Source organism: Podarcis gaigeae, assembly GCF_964106915.1.
Source record: "Podarcis gaigeae genome assembly, chromosome: 18".
NCBI lineage: Eukaryota > Metazoa > Chordata > Lepidosauria > Squamata > Lacertidae > Podarcis > Podarcis gaigeae.
The window spans coordinates 4,107,312-4,125,770 of record NC_139696.1 but is presented as its reverse complement, the minus strand read 5'-3'; the positions used below and the strand labels follow the sequence as shown (position 1 = coordinate 4,125,770).

The following is an 18,459-nucleotide window of genomic DNA, read 5'->3' as shown; positions in this document are numbered from 1 at the left end:
CCTATGCCTGTTTTAAGCCAACCAGCCAGGAGATCAGCAACCAGATTTCCACTCAAAATTTGACGGCAGAGGAAAAACCACAGAGGCTGCCTCTCCAAACTCCAAAAACGCTAGGAAAAAAATGACAAACAGGCAAGCAACTTTCAAACATGACAAGCCTTTTAACTCTGACTTCCTTCAAGGCAACTTCTCCATTTGCAGAGGAACAATTTTTTTTTTTAATCAGTGTAAAGGTTCGCTGCCTCACCGCTGCTTGATTCCGGATTAGCGGCTCAAGGATGAGCTTTTTGCTCTTTCGTGAGTTTCTACCAGAGGTCCCGCGAAGATGCAAAATGGCATTTGCAAACTCCGGGACCCAGCCTTGGATGACACAGAGCCTCCGGGAAGATTTCCGCTGGCTGATAAGTACGGCCCGCAGTCAGATCTTATCTGGGATGTCGTAGCCACACATCTCTGACTGGCTGTAACTACCGATTCTATGTCAGGACAGAAAACCCGCAGGATGCGTTCCTGGGCGATGAGATCCGACTTCCTGGAAATCCCAGCTCTCTTTAAAAATAGTCCCTAGCTGAATGGCTCCTGATCAGGAATACTGCGCCAGTGTATTTCCTACACTGGGCAGCACAGTTGGACTTGGCGAGCTTTGATGCCATTTTGGGGGGAACCAACGAGCACGAGAGCAACACTCTCCTTTCCTGCAGTTTCCGGCAACTGAGAACCCAAACCACTGTTGAGGGCAGAGACAGAGCACAGCCAGAGTGGCAAGCAGCCCTCAATAGCCCTCTTCTCCTCCATTAATTTGCTTGATCTTCTTTTAAAGCCATCCAAATTGGCGGTCACCATTGCGTCCAGTGGGAGAGAGTTCCGCAGTTTAGCTCTCTCTAGGGCCTCAGGCAGGGACGCGGGTGGCGCTGTGGGTTAAACCACAGAGCCTAGGACTTGCCGATCAGAAGGTCAGCGGTTTGAATCCCTGCGACGGGGTGAGCTCCCGTTCCTCGGTCCCTGCTCCTGCCAACCTAGCAGTTCGAAAGCACGTCAAAGTGCAAGTAGATAAATAGGTACCGCTCTGGTGGGAAGGTAAAGGGTGTTTCCGTGCGCTACTCTGGTTCGCCAGAAGCAGCTTAGTCCTGCTGGCCACATACCCAGAAGCTGTACGCCGGCTCCCTCGGCCAGTAAAGCGAGATGAGCGCCGCAACCCCAGAGTCGGCCATGACTGGACCTAATGGTCAGGGGTCCCTTTACCTTTAGGGCCTCAGGCAGAGAGAAGTCTGTCCCCTTTCTGTGCTTAGCTTGAGATGTAATCAGAGGGCCCTTGGCTTTCAAAGCAGGCACTCTGCCAGTGGGCCTAAGGCCCATCCCCGGATAACCTCCTTGGCCCCAAGGTTTCCGGCCACGACTTTCCAAAGAGCTGTGGCCAAGCACCGCTATGGCGTCAAACTGCCCCAATGCCAGCTTCGCCCATCTTGCAGAGCCAGGGGAACCCACGGCGCTTCCCACAGACGCAAGTGCGCCAGAAGCAGAGGGGGAAACGCTCCTTTTTAACATGCGAGCCGCGCTAAGCCAAAAGATCTGCCCTCCCGCCCAGCTGCTCCGAACGAAAAACCACTTCCTCAACCGTGAAAACCCACTGCTTGCTACTCCCTTCCCGCCAGCTGATAAGCAAAAATAAAGGGGGAAGAAAGTGTTTCGAAAGGAGAGAGAATGTGCTGGATCAGACCAGAGGCGGGGGGGGGCGGGTGGTCATCTGCCAGGGATGCTCCTGCATTGTAAGGCTGTGGGAAACCAGAGCGCATGGAAACGCCGTTTACCTTCCCGCCGCAGTGGTACCTATTTATCTACTTGCCCTGGCGTGCTTTCAAACTGCTAGGTTGGCAGGAGCTGGGATGCAGTTAAGCCGGATGTTTAACTGAGAATCCATCACAGTCAGTCCATCCTTTGAAAAACAAGACCCTTGTTTTACTTGATGCAACATTTTGGTGACTGCAACCCTGGGTTTAAGGAGCCATTTGGCGCCTAGCTTGTATACCTGAGTTTCTAACACCGCCAACGGCACCAGAGGAGACCACCACAAATCGGCCCGTTCCCTTCTCTCTCGCTATTTGAGAAAAGTCATCTAAGGTAGCGACAATCGCAAACACGCCCTGGCAGCCAACCCCCGTCGGTTAATTGCTGGTTATTTTAAAAGCACACTTCCTCCTGCCTGCCCTGATCTCGCTGCCAATCAGCCACATCAAGAGGTGCCCGCAACTTTCCAGGATTAGGCCATGGTGGGAGGAGAATTCAGTTCCAGTGAGTCAGCTCCTGCCGGACCACACCCCATCTGGTGTTTCCCATCGAGTACCCGATCACCTTTGCTTATCCAGTCCTTTTTTTCCGTTTCGCTCACGCAAACACAAAAGCAGAATGCCCAGAGCAAAAGCTGCTTCCCTGCGCCCTACAATTGCCCTATATCAGTTAGCAGTCGGTGCAAGGTTCACACCTAGAGGATTCTACAGTGTGACGCGGCAGCTAAAAAAGCCAATGCAATTCTGGGCTGCATCAATAGGAGTATAGCATCTAGATCAAGGGAAGTAATAGTGCCACTGTATTCTGCTCTGGTCAGACCTCACCTGGAGTACTGTGTCCAGTTCTGGGCACCACAGTTCAAGAAGGACACTGACAAACTGGAATGGGTCCAGAGGAGGGCAACCAAAATAGTCAAAGGCTTGGAAACGATGCCTTATGAGGAACAGCTAAGGGAGCTGGGCATGTTTAGCCTGGAGAAGAGGAGGTTAAGGGGTGATATGATAGCCATGTTCAAATATATAAAAGGATGTCACATAGAGGAGGGAGAAAGGTTGTTTTCTGCTGCTCCAGAGAAGCGGACACGGAGCAATGGTTCCATACTACAAGAAAGAAGATTCCACCTAAACATTAGGAAGAACTTCCTGACAGTAAGAGCTGTTTGACAGTGGAATTTTCTGCCAAGGAGTGTGATAGAGTCTCCTTCTTTGGAGGTCTTTAAGCAGAGGCTTGACAACCATATGTCAGGAGTGCTCTGATGGTGTTTCCTGCTTGGCAGGGGGTTGGACTCGATGGCCCTTGTGGTCTCTTCCAACTCTATGATTCTATGATTCCTACCAGGGTGGATTTGATTTAAATCAAGATTTAAATGGCTAGTCAGTAAGACTTGATTTAAATCCGTTTTTCTTTTTACAGAAAGACTCATTCTTACTGGCATCATCTTAATATTTACAACCAGGTGAATGTTTCATTTTTGGAATAATAAATTTTCAGAGTAGTTTTTACAGTTATATCGAAAATTACTGATTTGGTTATATACTATTAAGAAACTACTGTGAGGTTTAGTAAGTTAACTGTTTATATTTGGACAACGTTTCTGCTGTGCTTTATTGGAAGGAGAAAAAATAATCATTTCCTTAACAACAATTTAAACAATTTATTTAACTAAAACAATAACATTATAGCGTATGTATCCATGTTTATTAACTGATGTGGTTAAACAATTAAAAAACAAACCTTAAGACTGCGTTTTAGCACACATGAAAAACTTTTTTAAAATCCTTATTTCCTGATGAATAGCCTTTTGATGATAATGTAACTTAAATAACAATCTTTAGAAAGATTTTTCCTCCAAAGTCATTTTATTTTAAAAATCCGATTTAAGTAAAAAAAATCCGATTTAATTTTTTTAAAAATCCAATTTTATTTTATTTTAAGTCATTGATTTTTATCCACCCTGACTCCTACGTAACAAGCAGATCCCTTGCAAGACCAAGTCCACAGGCATCGCTTTCTTGTCAGGGTTCCCATCCGCAGGCACCCAGGCTCAGGATTCCATGCCTTTTAGCAGCAGCGTAAATCCAAGATGCCTCCCTGCACTTTTCTTTGTTAACGCATACGTCAATACGCCGGGTGCTAAAAGTCACGGGGGGGGGGGTGAGCTTTATCCAAAGACGGGGCACTTAAGTTTTATCCCCGGGCCAGAGGGTTCTCATGCCAAGCTCGTTTTTCACGCAAAGCTTGTTTCCCATGCTGCTGCTTCTTTGGCGATCCCTCGTAGCCGAGTAAGATTGTCTTCCATAAAAACAGTTTTAACAGTGAGTCCGTAAGTGACTGTGAAGGCCAATTCTGGATCCCCACGTCCTTCCACAGTGGGGACATAAGTTTCCGGGCGGGAGTTGATCCCAGTGAGTGTTTGCCAAGCGTGCCTTCCTCTTAGCACGTTTCTCCCTTGCGTCCTGAGTTCGAGTGTCTTCAAAGCCCAGGACACCTTTGGTCAAGGCTGTTCTCCAACTGGAGCGCTCGCAGGCCAGTGTTTCCCAGTTGTCAGTGTTTATACTACATTTTTATAGATTTGCCTTGAGACAATCTTTAAACCTCTTTTGTTGACCACCAGCATTATGCTTTCCATTTTAAGTTTGGAATAGAGGAGTTGTTTTGGAAGACGATTACCGAAGATGCAGCAGACAGACACTTTGGGTTTCTTCATCCCACAATGGAATCGCTACAGAAGGCGGTGGGTTTGTGGGGGTCAGCGCCCAGGACGTAGACTCTTTCTGCGCAAGCAAATTTATTTCACACAATTCACACGCTGCTCGATGGTTGTTGTTGTTGTTTTTTTAAAGAAAACCTCAAAGTGGTTTGCAAAAAAGACATCAAAAAGATGAAATCAACGATAAACTGAGATTATAAAATGCCATTGACGTTCTGCATGTCTGGGGTTGTTATTGTTTAGTTGTTTCCGACTCTTCGTGACTCCCTGGACCAGAGCACGCCAGGCACTCCTGTCTTCCACTGCCTCCCGCAGTTTAGTCAAACTCACGCTGGTAGCTTCGAGAACACTGTCCCACCATCTCGTCCTCTGTCGTCCCCTTCTCCTTGCGCCATCCATCTTTCCCCTTCTCCATCTTTCCCAGGCAGGGACGCGGGTGGCGCTGTGGGTTAAACCACAGAGCCTAGGACTTGCCGATCAGAAGGTCGGCGGTTCAAATCCCCGCGATGGGGTGAGCTCCCGTTGCTCGGTCCCTGCTCCTGCCAACCTAGCAGTTCGAAAGCACATCAAAGTGCAAGTAGATTAATAGGTCCCGCTCTGGCGGGAAGGTAAACGGCGTTTCCGTGCGCTGTTCTGGTTCGCCAGAGGTGGCTTAGTCCTGCTGGCCACATGACCTGGAAGCTGTACGCCGGCTCCCTCGGCCAATAGAGCAAGATGAGCGCCGCAACCCCAGAGTCAGTCACGACTGGACCTAGTGGTCAGGGGTCCCTTTACCTTTACTGATAAGGTGGACCCTGTAAAGCACATTGCGATTTGTTCTTTAAAATATATAGAAAGGAAATAAACAACAACAAACTTCATTGCACACACACACACACAAAAACCCGGTGCCTGGACATTCTCTTGCGTTGTGCGACCTTAACCTAGCTTTAAGGTGTCATTTGGCAATTGCATTATATATCTTAGTTTCTAACACTGAACCGCTGGTACCTTCATTTACAGAACATTGTGATTATGGGGTGGGGAGAAATCATGCAAGATGTGAAATCCAGAAAAGGTTTATCAGCACCAGACTTCCTCAGATTTGACGTTCTTTTTGTCTAATCGTCTTTTAAAGCTGTCCCGGTTGGTGGTCATCAGCTGCCTCCCGCAGGAGAGCATTCCAGAATTTAATTCTGTGCTGCATGAAGAAGACTTCTTTTTATATCCCATCTTGAATCATCCAATGCTGGAAGGTCGCAAGTTCTGCCCTACATGATTCTGCAAACTTTTGTCACGCTGCCTCTTCCTCGACTTTCCCATCGTTCGAGCTCAGGTTGCAAATACTGTCACCGCAGCAGCCAGAGCAGGATGAAGCCAGGGAATGAGAATCATAGGACCACAGAATTGTGGAGTTGGAAGGGACCCCTGAGGATAATTTGGTCTAACATCCAGCAATGCAGGAATCTCAAATAAAGTATCCATGACAGAGTCAGGTGGGCAGCGTACAATTAATACAGGGAGATCACGTCATTGCTGCTAGTGCAGCTGTTTGACTTCACCCCCGGGGATGTGCGCCACTGTCTCTCAAGACTGACAGAAGCCAGCAGGACGTAACACATATATAAATGCAGGTCCCTTGCCTAAAGCCCTGGAGAGTTGCATCCCGTCAGTACAGATGTTTCTGAGCTGGATGTGCCATGATATTAAGGAAATGAGACTCTTAATCTCAGTGCCCTGGGTTCGAGCTCCGTGTTGAGCAAAATAATAATAAATTATTGTCACTACACCACCTGTGTGCAGTGAAATTAAACAAGCCCCCCCCCCCCATATACTCAGTCTTGATTGCGCTCTGTGTGCTCGTCAGAAGTCAATTACACCACTGTTTTTTTCTATTCAGCAGCCCAACAGCCCATGGATAAAAACTGTTCTTTCACCTGTTGGTGCGGCTGACTATACTATACTCCCGAAGGTAGGAGATTAAAGAAGTGCTGGCCAGAGTGTGAGTCGTCCCTAAGAATTTGCCTCGCTCTCCTGAGGCAGTGGTCTCCCACAATGTCATCTAGCGAACTCCGGGGACAGCCCATGATGTCATGTGCTGCATTCGCCACCCTCTGTAGGGACTTCCTGTCCGCGGCTGTCAAACTAGCGTGCCACACTGTAATACAGTATGAAAGGACACTTTCTATTGTGGCCCGCTAAAAGATGATCAATTTTTGTTTGACATTGTTTCGCAAGACCCTGAGGAAATGGGAGTCTCTGTCGGGCCTTCCTAATCACCTGGGTTGTATTGAATTTCCAAGTGAGGTCTTCACTAAGGTAAACTCCCTGGAATTTAAAGGAAGAGACTCTTTCCACACAGCGCCCTCTGATATACGATGGGGATAGTTCTCCTCTCTTTTGCCGAAAGTCCAATACCATCTCCTTTGTCTTGCTGATATTTAGGTGCAAGTTGTTCTCTAGGCATCATGTGGAGACTTTTGAACCTCCTCCCGATACACTGATTCATCTCCACCTGTAATTAGACCCATTGTGGTGGTATCATCTGCAAATTTAATAATTGCAGTGGATAGATCAGATGAAATAAAGTCATAGGTATACAACGAGTACAGGATTCCTGCATTTCAGGAGGTTGGTCTGGATGAGCCTTGGAGTTCCCTTCCAACGCTACAATTCTATGACTCTCCTTTGGGGGATAGGATAATAATAAGAATAATTTATTATTTACACCCCACCCATCTGGCTGAGTTTCCCCAGCCACTCTGGGCGGCTCCCAATCGAGTGTTAAAAACAATACAGCAGGACATTCCTATTTATTTCGTTCAAAGCCACGAGGACTGGAGTCTGGCTTCGTTCTACAGCTCCGTGGCAGGCCGCCTGCTCTGAATGCAGACGGTCCCGGGTTCAATTTCCCGGGAGGGCTGGGGAAAGAACCTGCTGCATGAAGACCTGGCGAGCCGCTGCCAGTCAGGGCAGACAATACTGAATCAAATGGACCCAACGGCTCTGGCTCAACAGCAAGCGGCATCCTATGTCCCCATCGGAAAAAGCTCCCAGGTGCCTGGATTTTAAAGCTGGCGACGAATCCCCAGAACCCGCCACCGAGGAGTCCTAACCCCCGCCAAGACCTGAAAGAAAGCTGCATACCGTCTGTTTCCTCGGTTGCCCTGGCCGTTTCACGAAAGCCGCGCCGAGCCCAAACATCCCCGCAGCCGCTGAGATCCGCGAGCCCCGACGGCGCAAGGGATCCCTCCCCGCGTGACGCTCCTCCTGGAACCTGATTTTCTGTTGGGGCAGGCAGCTCAGAGCTTCTCCCGAGCGTATCGGGGCCTCCTTGCCAAAGTCAACATTCAACACACCTGACCCGCCTTCAAAGGAGTCCCCCTCCGCACACCTCAATTATTCTTTTGCAACGAAACCTTCCCGGGGAGTTGTCAGCAGCTAGGCACTTGGCTCCCTGTGCCGTGAAGAAAAGAAACCTCGGGTAAACTCAGTTCCCAGTGTCGTGCAGAGAAGGCCTCCCTCCAGCAAGATAAAAGAGGCATGCCTATAGTTTGCTGAAAAATCCAGGGTTTCTCCGTGCCCTGCCCTAGGGCAGAACAGAGCCAGATTTGCTGGTTTTGCTGACAGCAGCGTCAAACCCTCGCAGGGAGAAGAGTCAGATAAGAGGTGATGACTTGATTTTCTAAAGAAGACGCACGATGGGTTCAAGCCTGACGAGAAGCCACAGGGACCCCAGCGCCTAATCCTGGCTATGTGGAGGAGGCTGGCTGCAAGTTCCTTCGTGTCGAAGCCAGGGCGAAGGCTCAGAAACACCCGTCAGCGTTTATGATATCCCAGAGGTCCCGAGTTCCAATCCCACTCTGCTCACTGGGCAATCCTTGGTCAGCTTCCTACGCTCGGGCTAACCTACCTCAAAGGGTTGTTTGGAGGACATTATTAAGATTTCTTTACTGCCCTTCATCACAAGAGCTCTGGGTGGTTCAAAACACAAGCGAACGGTCAAAATGAAAATAACAGCAAACCCCATCCCACAAACGCATTTGAAAGGATGTAGTATATATAGTAGTAGGATGTAGTAGTATAGCCTTAGAGAACCAAAAAAAATGCAAAATACAGATGTACCTCAGAAGTCAAACGGAACCCGTTCCAGAAGTCCGTTTGACTTCCAAAACGTTCAGAAACCAAAGCACAGCTTCTGATTGGCTGCAGGAAGCTCTTGCAGCCAATCGGAAGCCCTGCTAGACGTTCAGGTTCCAAAGAATGTTCACAAACTGGAACACTCACTTCCGGGGGGTTTGCGGCATTCGGGAGCCAAAACGTTCGAGAACTAAGTTGTTCAAAAACCAAAGTATGACTGTACTAACCCTTAAGAACAATTTAAAACAGCCCCACCCCAAATAAACAATACCCTCCCCCCCAGTTATAACACCATCCCCATTAAGACGATAATGTCAGCACAAGTGGGCTGGCAGACGCCCTCATTCCGCCTCCAAAGAGAGGGCCCCCTTTGGTATCTCCCCCGTGCATGGATTGTACAGGGAGAACCATGCATGCCGCCCTGACCTCACAGAATAATAGAACTGCAGGGCTGGAAAGGGGTATCAAGAGTCATCTAGTCCTACCCCCTAAAATATAGGAAGAGCAAGCTATACAAGGAAACTCAGAAGGAAAGAAAACGTTCCAGGAAGGAAGCTCGGTAAACTATAAGAAAGAGGCAAAAGTACATCTTCAGAGTAAACTTAATTAGCTTAAGGGACTCACTGCCACAAGAGGCAGCCACACGTCACTTAGGCAGATTTCTATATTCCTACATACTTTTCAGATTTATGCATTTGACTGATTTTACAATCATTTCGACATTTCAAAACCTGACTTCTTTCCCCCACTCTCTGAGGCTCCTTAAATTTACTTTTTAATACCTTCTGCATTTCCAAATTAACTTAGTTTGTTCCATTTATTCATCTTCTTTAAACATATGCTCTTGTGAAACTGCAGGTTATTACAATAATCCTGCCGAGGTTTCAATCTGTTTGCAATTTATCTGTAGCTTTCTATATTCCTGTGCCTCCTGATGCTGTCCGCACGGCTCAGTTGTAACGGAGCTGAGCAAGCTTAAGCCTTTCAGGCTGGAAGGCAAAACTGGGGCAGCGTCCCAGAATCATAGCATTGGAAGGGACCCCACGGGTCATCTAGCCCAACCCCCCGCAACTCAGGAACGTCAGCGGGCCCCGTTTCAAATTCTGGGCCACGCAGATGCCAAAGCGTGTCGCAACAGCCCAGGAAGAGGTCAGGAGTTTGCGGCACGCCTGGTGTCCCCGCACACGACAAATCAGCTTTCGAAAGAGCTCGCCTGCCACACCCCAGAGCCAGCTGCCTTCAGGGCATCAGGCTGCTAGCAGGGCTCAGCCACACCCTTGGCCAGAGGGGGTGTTGTGGGCTCCTTTTAAGGAAGGCGCTCCAGGAAATGAATCAGAACAGCTGTGCTTACTACAGGGGCGCTCATTCATTGGAGATTTCCAACCAATTAATCACCGCACCTTTCAAAAAAGGGGGAAGAAGCGAAAAAGGATCTCAAAGGAGGAGCCATGGGGCAGGGGAGAAACGACAGGAAAGTATGTACTGTACAGCGGTCAGCAAACCCTCCTGGCAAATCTAACTCTTATCGAGGTGGAGGCAAGGGGTGCAGTTGAGTGGGAGGGCCTGAGCTTTGCTTGAAGGTGGTCCCAGGTTTTAATCCCCAGCATCACCACAGCTGATCAGTGCAAAGAACACTAAGTCAGCTTCAAGCAGCCCTGTCTTCTACATGCCCTGGTCCTGAATGGGGTAACTGTGCCCCTGAAGGACCAGGTGCGCAGCCTGGGAGTCATTTTGGACTCACAGCTGTCCATGGAGGCACAGGTCAAATCTGTGTCCAGGGCAGCTCCATCTGGTACGCAGGATGAGACCCTATCTGCCTGCGGACTGTCTCGCCAGAGTGGTGCATGCTCTGGTTATCTCCCGCTTGGACTACTGCAATGCGCTCTACATGGGGCCACCTTTGAAGGTGACCCGGAAACTGCAATTAATCCAGAATGCGGAAGCTAGACTGGTGACTGGGAGCGGCCGCCAAGACCACATAACACCGGTCTTGAAAGACCTACATTGGCTCCCAGTACGTTTCCGAGCACAATTCAAAGTGTAGGTGCTGACCTTTAAAGCCCTAAATGGCCTCGGTCCAGTATACCTGAAGGAGCGACTCCACCCCCATCATTCTGCCTGGACGCTGAGGTCCAGCACCGGGGGCCTTCTGGCGGTTCCCTCATTGCGAGAAGCAAAGCTACAGGGAACCAGGCAGAGGGCCTTCTCGGTAGTGGCGCCCGCCCTGTGGAACGCCCTCCCAGCAGATGTCAAAGCGATAAACAACTACCTGACATTCAGAAGACATCTTAAGGCAGCCCTGTTCAGGGAAGTTTTTAACGTGTGATATTTTACTGTATTTTTGTTTTTTATGGAAGCCGCCCAGAGTGGCTGGGGAGGCCAGCCAGATGGGCGGGGTATAAATTATAAATTATTATTATTATTATTATGCAGCACAGGTGCTCTGCTGCAGAACTACAGCCTTCTCTTGGAGGAGGAAGTAGAGGAGGGGAAGGAACAGCCGCAAGAAAGAAGAGTCTAGTGTTTCTTTAAGGAAGAAGAAGTGGTATCTTCGCTATTCTGACAGGCGGAAGGGGGACTCCTCGGAGGCAGGCCAGCCCCATGCACAAGTCTTTGAAGGCAACGCAAACTCCTTCCCCTGTCCAGCTAGCTTCCAGAAACTCGGGGCCAGACCAAGTACAGTGGTACCTCGGGTTACATACGCTTCAGGTTACATACGCTTCAGGTTACGGACTCCACTAACCCAGAAATAGTACCTCGGGTTAAGAACTTTGCTTCAGGATGAGAACAGAAATCGTGCAGCAGCGGCACGGCAGCAGCGGGAGGCCCCATTAGCTAAAGCGGTGCTTCAGGTTAAGAACAGTTTCAGGTTAAGAACAGACCTCCAGAACGAATTAAGTTCTTAACCTGAGGTACCACTGTATGGGCAAACAGGGGGACCCATTTCCATGGGAACAAGGAAGCTGGCCGTCATTGAGGAGAAGCTGCCCCAGTGAGAACTCTGATCAGCAGAGGAGGGAGGGGGACTTGTTCAGATCGCCAACCAGTCCAGGCCTCAAGACCCGAGGGGCAAAAGTGCTGACCCCTCCGACCCTTTGGCCTGAGGACTGGAAGCTTAACAAGGATTTTTTATTTTAAAAAAAAGGAACGGCTTGTATTTTGAGAGGTCTCTGTCCCAGCGTGCGGAAAAGGGACATTTGGGCAATTGGTCCGCCCTCATAAAGAACACACCCCTGCTGAGAAACCACTCAACAGGTGGGAGGAACTGCGCTTCCTTCAGGACAGCGATAACCAGGACAGGGTCAGAGGTCTGCTTCCAGGAACACTATAAGTAAGAGGATGAATCACAGAAGAGAGAGAGAGAGGAGAAAAGTCCATCTTCTCCTGTACATCTTCTTGCGATCGGGGAACAAGAGGAAGCGATACAGCCAAGGGAATCTTCCGCCTCCTCGTCCACAGCATGGACGAGGGAGGTCAGGATGCAGAGGGTGACAGAACCATTAGAGAAGAGGGTCATTCTGAAGGAGAACCCCCCCCCCCGCATTCAGGAGTCTGGAGAGGGGAGAAAAACAAAGCGCAGGCCGGAAGGGCTCAGAGATAAGATTTGCGGAAGGTCTCTCTCTGTCTGGCCGATGACCAATAAGTCAAAGAGGGGTTGGAGGATGAGTAGGGAGAAAGAAATGGGATGGAGGGGAGTAAGTAAGTTCAAATTCCTGTATTGCTGGGGGGTTGAATTAGATGACCCAACTCTACAATTCTAGAATTCTATGAAGGAAGCCTGTTGCCCCCTCCCATTCCAATTACAGTGGTACCTCGGGTTACATACGCTTCAGGTTACAGACTCCACTAACCCAGAAATATTGCCTCAGGTTAAGAACTTTGCTTCAGTATGAGAACAGAAATTGTGCTCCGGCGGCACAGTGGCAGCAGGAGGCCCCATTAGCTAAAGTGGTGCTTCAGGTTAAGAACAGTTTCAGGTTAAGTACGGACCTCCGGAACGAATGGAGTACTTAACCCGAGGTACCACTGTACTGGAGGGGTTGTTGAACTAGTTAAGACCCCGCTTTAGCTTCCCAACCTCTCTGACGAAGCAGAGTTCTTTGCTTTTAAAAAACACATATATATGATGTAACAACGCGCACCGACAGGTGTGTATTCGATTTCCGAAGAAGCTTTATCCCCCAAGAAGCTTTATCCCCCAAGTCCTCCACGGAGGTCCCTCGACCACCAGTCACCCCCAATTTGGGGAGAAGCAAGAGGAAACAGAGAACCACAAGGGGAAGGAACACAGACACAAATGAAACACAGGGGGTGCTGGATTAGTGAACAGAAACCAGTGAAAATTTGAGGAGAGGTAGAATAAAACTTGTCCGGCTTGACCCTCCCGCCACCACAACACCATCTGCTGGCCGGAACAACCATGGAAGCGGTATCATACCGCTGTAAACTGCCCCAGCTTCCTCCACGGGGAGCTCCTGGAAGGTGTAGTTCCCGACAGGCTACCCCCCCCCCCAACAAAACTACAAAGGTTTAACAATCCATCCCTCTTCTCAGGGAGCTTTGGAAACCATAACACCACATGGGGAGAGACCTGGTCCCCTAACAACTCTCGGCACCCTTATCAAAGTACAGCTCCTGACTCTTTAGGGGGAGGGAGCAGGGAAGTAGCGGCTGTTTAAAGTGGGACGGATTGCTTTAGAGTCAGGTAACAGGTAAAGCCCCCCCCCCCCCCCGTTACAGTGCAAATGGGGGTGTCTCTCTCTCACACACACCTTTGGGGAATGAACTCATCCCACCCTTCCCATTGGGAAAGCAGAAAGCCTTAGGAGAAAGGCCCCCACCAACTCAAAACCAATCCACCTTTCAGAGCGGGAGGAGAGGGACTCTCCTTGGGCTCCCCTACACCCCCCCAAAAAAAAAATACAACCCCCAAATTGCTCTCCCCTTGAAATAACCCCCCCAAAAGAGGAATTGTGGGAGGGAGAGACGGGGAAACGAGGGGGGGCTGCCTTCCAGCTGCCAATCCATCCCCTCCCCATGGGACCCGAGAGAGGACTAGGATTTGGGGAAAGGGGGGCAAGCAGGGGAGGACAGACACCCCCTCCCCAATACAAGTTGGGGGTTGAGGAGGCTGAGCTGGGGGGGTGTAGTGACGTCAGTGAAGGGGAGGGGCTTAGGGAGGGAGGGAAAGGGGAGCAGCTCAGCTGGAAGGGGCGCAGGGAGCGGCAGGTGGGGGGGCTGGCTTGAGGGGCGTTGCTGACGTCACTGGAGTGGGAGGGGTCATGGGGGAGGGGAGGGGAGGGGGCCGCTCTCACCTTGACTTCGCCCTCCTCCTCCTCCTCCTCACTAACGCGCGTGAAGGCCGGCGGGCGGGGAGGGAGGGACGGAGGCGAGGCGCCAGGCCAGGCGGCCGCTGCTGCCGCCGCTTCAGCCCGAGCTCAGGGCTCCCGGCTCCCCTCGGCTGGCTGGCTCGGGCTCTCGCCGACTTCCGGGTTCGCCATCTTGGAGGAGGCGGGCGCGGACTTCCGGCCCGGAAAAAGGGAGCGGGAGGGAGGGGCGAAGGGAGCCGTGACGACACTTCCGGGTTCCCTCCCTCGCTTCTCAGGTCTTTCTGTGGCTTCTCCTACTTAGGAGGAAGCCGGGGGAGGCGGGAGGGGCTTGTTTTTTTTTTAAATAAATAAATATGCAATGTTAAAGTCGCGCTGGGGTATTTTTACAACACCTACAGTACTTTCAATATATATTGTATTTTATTATTTATCTACGTTATTGTGACTTTAAGACTTTTTATAATATACAGTGCTTTCAATATATATTGTATTTTTCTTTTCAATATATATCGTATTTTTTTATTTATCTACGTTGTTGTGACATTACTACTTTTTATAATATATTCAAAATTCCTCTATATTTGTATGTTATGTATATCTCTATATTTTGTAGATTTGTGTGCTATAATAATAATACGTAATAATAGTAATAATAATAATATTTTATTTATACCCCGCCCATCTGGCTGGCTTTCCACAGCCACTCTGGACGGCTTCCAGCAAAATATTTAAAAGGTAAAGGGACCCCTGACCATTAGGTCCAGTCGTGGCCAACTCTGGGGTTGCGGCGCTCATCTCGCTTTATTGGCCGAGGGAGCCAGCGTTCAGCTTCCGGGTCATGTGGCCGGCATGACTAAGCCGCTTCTGGCGAACCAGAGCAGCGCACGGAAACGCTGTTTACCTTCCCGCTGGAGCGGTACCTATTTATCTACTTGCACTTTGATGTGCTTTCGAACTGCTAGGTTGGCAGGAGCAGGGACTGAGCAACGGGAGCTCACCCCGTCATTGCGGGGATTCGAACCGCTGACCTTCTGATCGGCAAGTCCTAGGCTCTGTGGTTTAACCCACAGCGCCACCCGCGTCCTACATCACTTAAAAAACAAAGTCCTAGGCTCTGTGGTTTAACCCCTGATATACGATATACAATATCTTTATTGTCATTGTCCCATGCAGAACAATGAAATTGAAAAACTACATAAAACATTCAAAACCCCCTAAAAACTCTGAAACCCCATTTTAAAATACACTGTACTATAGAGACCCCTTATGCTGCGTTTAGAACCAGAATTGCATTTGCGTAGAAACTCTCAGGCGGCTAGTCCTGGCCTTTATAACCCTGGACCTTCTTCCAGAAGGCAGAAGCGGAAAGAGATCATTTCTTCGGTGTGCACTATCCTGCGCTATCTCTGCCGCTTTCTTATGGCACCTGGAAGCGTAGATTTGATCCAAGGTGGAAAGAGTGCACCCAATTATTCTCTCTGCAGTCTTTACAACCCTGGATAGCGTTCTTTTTTCCCTGGCCTTGCAGCTCCCAAACCACACGCACAGACCATAAGTTAATACACTCTCCACAGTGCAATGGTAAAATGCCGTCAACAGGTCCTTTGAGAGATTGTTTGTGTGTTATGTATATCTCTGTGTTATATCTTTTTTAGATTTGTGTGCAATGATAATAATAATAATAGTAATAATAGTAATAATAATATTTTATTCATACCCCGCCTATCCCAGGGACTGTGTGGGGCTTCCAACAAAATATTAAAATACAATAATTCACCAAATATTAAAAGCTTCCCTAAACATGGCTGCCTTCAGATGTCTTCTAAAAGTCAGGTAGTTGTTTATTTCTTTGACATTTGGTGACATATCTATAATATGTTATAGAGTAATAATCTACATTATTATTCTATACAGGCTTCCTCAAACTCCAGATGTTTTGAGACTACAATTCCCATCATCCCTGACACGACTGGTCCTGCTAGCTAGGGATAATGGGAGTTGTAGGCCTAAAACATCTGGAGGGCCAAGCTTGAGGAAGCCTGATTATATATGGTAAACCCCAAGTATAATACATGGAATAGCCCGCAGGTCGAACTCCAACTCACATCAGCCCTGGCCAGAAGACCCCTTGCGAGGCATTATGGGAACTGAAGTTCAGGATGGCCATTTTCCCCGCCCCTGTGGACTACGTGCACCTTCCGGCCGGGGGCGATCTCTCCGCCACATACCATCTCTATAGTTGGAGAGACCCCTTTGGCAATAGACTGGGGGCGGGGCGTCAGATGGGAGGTGCAGAAGTGATCCCAAAGAACATCTGATAACAGGAATCTAATACAGTAATCCAATAGCAGGAATCTTTTTTTTAATCCAACATGAGGCTCAAACCCATGACCCTGAGATTCAGAGTCTCACGCTCTTACCGGCTGAGCTATCCCAGCCGTCGAATAACCGAGGGTCATGGGAAGTGATGTAGAGAACAAGGATGTGCTCCTGACCCGGGATGTGGCGGCTGTCGAATGGAATCCAGACGTGTGTCATCACTTTTTACCCTTATCTATCTATTGGGAGCCATCCGAGTGGCTGGGGAGACTCAGTCAGATGGGTGGGGTATAAGTAATAAATTATTATTATTATTGTTACTATCTAGCTATCTTTATAGAAGCGGGTGGCTAAACTGAATGGGCAGGAGTCGGGAGTGGGCGGAATGAAGCTTAGGGAACGCACGCAGGGAATTTTTCTTAATTGTTTGGATCTAGGCAGCAGCAGTAGTCAGTAATAATAATACACTTTGCAATTTTAAATGGCCTTAACCTGTTTCTAATTTAATTGTGTTTTCATATTAAAGTTGTGTTTTGGTTTTCGTAGCCTGCCCGTTCTTTAAAATGTATAGAAAGCAGGAACAACAACATCCAATAACAACAACAACATCATACAAAAACAACAACATCCAGGCTTTTTCCCAGGCTTGCCACATAGTTAAACAAACCTTAGTTCATTAATCATTTCATTCTGATTAATTCATTCCAACTGATTGACATTATTATTATTATTATTATGCATATAGCAACAGCAGTAGCCATGTTGTTGCCATAAATTAAAAACTGAATTGTTACGATTGGCTGTTTAATCATTTTGAATTGTTTTTACTACTAAATTTATTGCAATGTCTTGTGTTTGTCTTTCACCCAGGTTAAATAGGACATTTAAATTTTTATCCTTACAGTTTTCCTTAGGACAGAATTGTTAATTTGTCGTTTAATGGGCCCGTCTGTGTGGTTTTGTGAAGTTTTGTAACTATTGTTTGGCTCTATTTATTTTTATTACTTCTCCTGTCGGGGATTGAAAACATCCACTGAAGCGTGGGCCATAAATACTGTACATAAATGAATAGAAATAAATAAAGTTAACCTGTTGGTGGATTATTTATTTGCTGTTTTATTATTATTTATAGTTTGCTATTTATCTATTTCATTATACAATGGGTCGTTAAAGTGTTGTGCATACTGACAGAGAGGTTAAAAAACAATAACAATGAGTCTGCATAAATTAAGCATGGCTGGGTCCTTCTGCCTGAATCCTTCTGCATTCCAGGCTGGTGTCCTCCCACTGAACTATGATCCTCCAGAGACTCAGTAGATCCCGTCCTACTTCCCATCACTAAAAGGTAAAGAGGTAAAGGGACCCCTGACCATTAGGTCCAGTGGTGGCTGACTCTAGGGTTGCAGCGCTCATCTCGCTTTACTGGCTGAGGGAGCCGGCGAACAGCTTCCGGGTCATGTGGCCAGCAGGACTAAGCCGCTTCTGGCGAACCAGAGCAGCGCACGGAAACGCCGTTTACCTTCCTGCCACTGCGGTACCTATTTATCTACTTGCACTTTGACGTGCTTTCGAACTGCTAGGTTGGCAGGAGCAGGGAGTGAGCAACAGGAGCTCACCCCGTCACGGGGATTCGAACCGCTGACCTTCTGATCGGCAAGTCCTAGGCTCTGTGGTTTAGACCACCCACGTCCCTTCCCATTACTAGGGGGTGTTAAACCATCCCCGATCTGATCTCTGCCCTTACCTGGGAGGTCTGGGTTCTCTGACCTGCTCCTTCCGAGGTGAGGATCCAGAAGTAGCCTTTTGTTTACTCTCCACACGAAGTCAGAATTCTTCACCGGAGTATCTAGTTTCACTTTCTCCTTTGTCAGCCCTGAAGCTGCAGTAGGAAGTGGCAGATGCTACAAAAGGAGACAGTAGTCTTTTATTATTGTTGACATTATTTTATTTTATTTGAATACAGTGGTACCTCGGGTTAAGTACTTAATTCGTTCCGGAGGTCCGTACTTAACCTGAAACTGTTCTTAACCTGAAGCACCACTTTAGCTAATGGGGCCTCCTGCTGCCACTGTGCCGCCGGAGCACGATTTCTGTTCTCATCCTGAAGCAAAGTTCTTAACCTGAAGCACTATTTCTGGGTTAGCAGAGTCTGTAACCTGAAGCGTATGTAACCCGAGGTACCATTGTATTTAGAAT

At 48.4% G+C, this 18,459-nt stretch overlaps 1 protein-coding gene across 3 annotated transcripts in view; it reads right to left on the bottom strand.

The window, feature by feature from the left end:
* The window catches only part of SBNO2 (strawberry notch homolog 2), a 114,641-nt gene extending 96,481 nt beyond the window's left edge, over window positions 1–18,160 (bottom strand). Inside the window, exons 1-2 of one of the 3 annotated variants that reach the window (XM_083720183.1) lie at window positions 18,008–18,143; window positions 13,930–14,271 (exon numbers count right to left, since the gene is read on the bottom strand). Coding sequence is in view for 1 of the 3 variants with exons in the window: in XM_083720182.1 (XP_083576308.1) it covers window positions 13,930–14,051; window positions 14,101–14,115 (137 nt within the window). In the remaining 2 variants the exon portion in view is untranslated. Of the gene's footprint in view, window positions 1–13,929; window positions 14,272–18,007 lie in introns of those variants that run through there. The other 2 variants (XM_083720182.1, XM_083720184.1) reach the window with 2 other exon arrangements.
* Window positions 18,161–18,459: the final 299 nt, after the last annotated feature.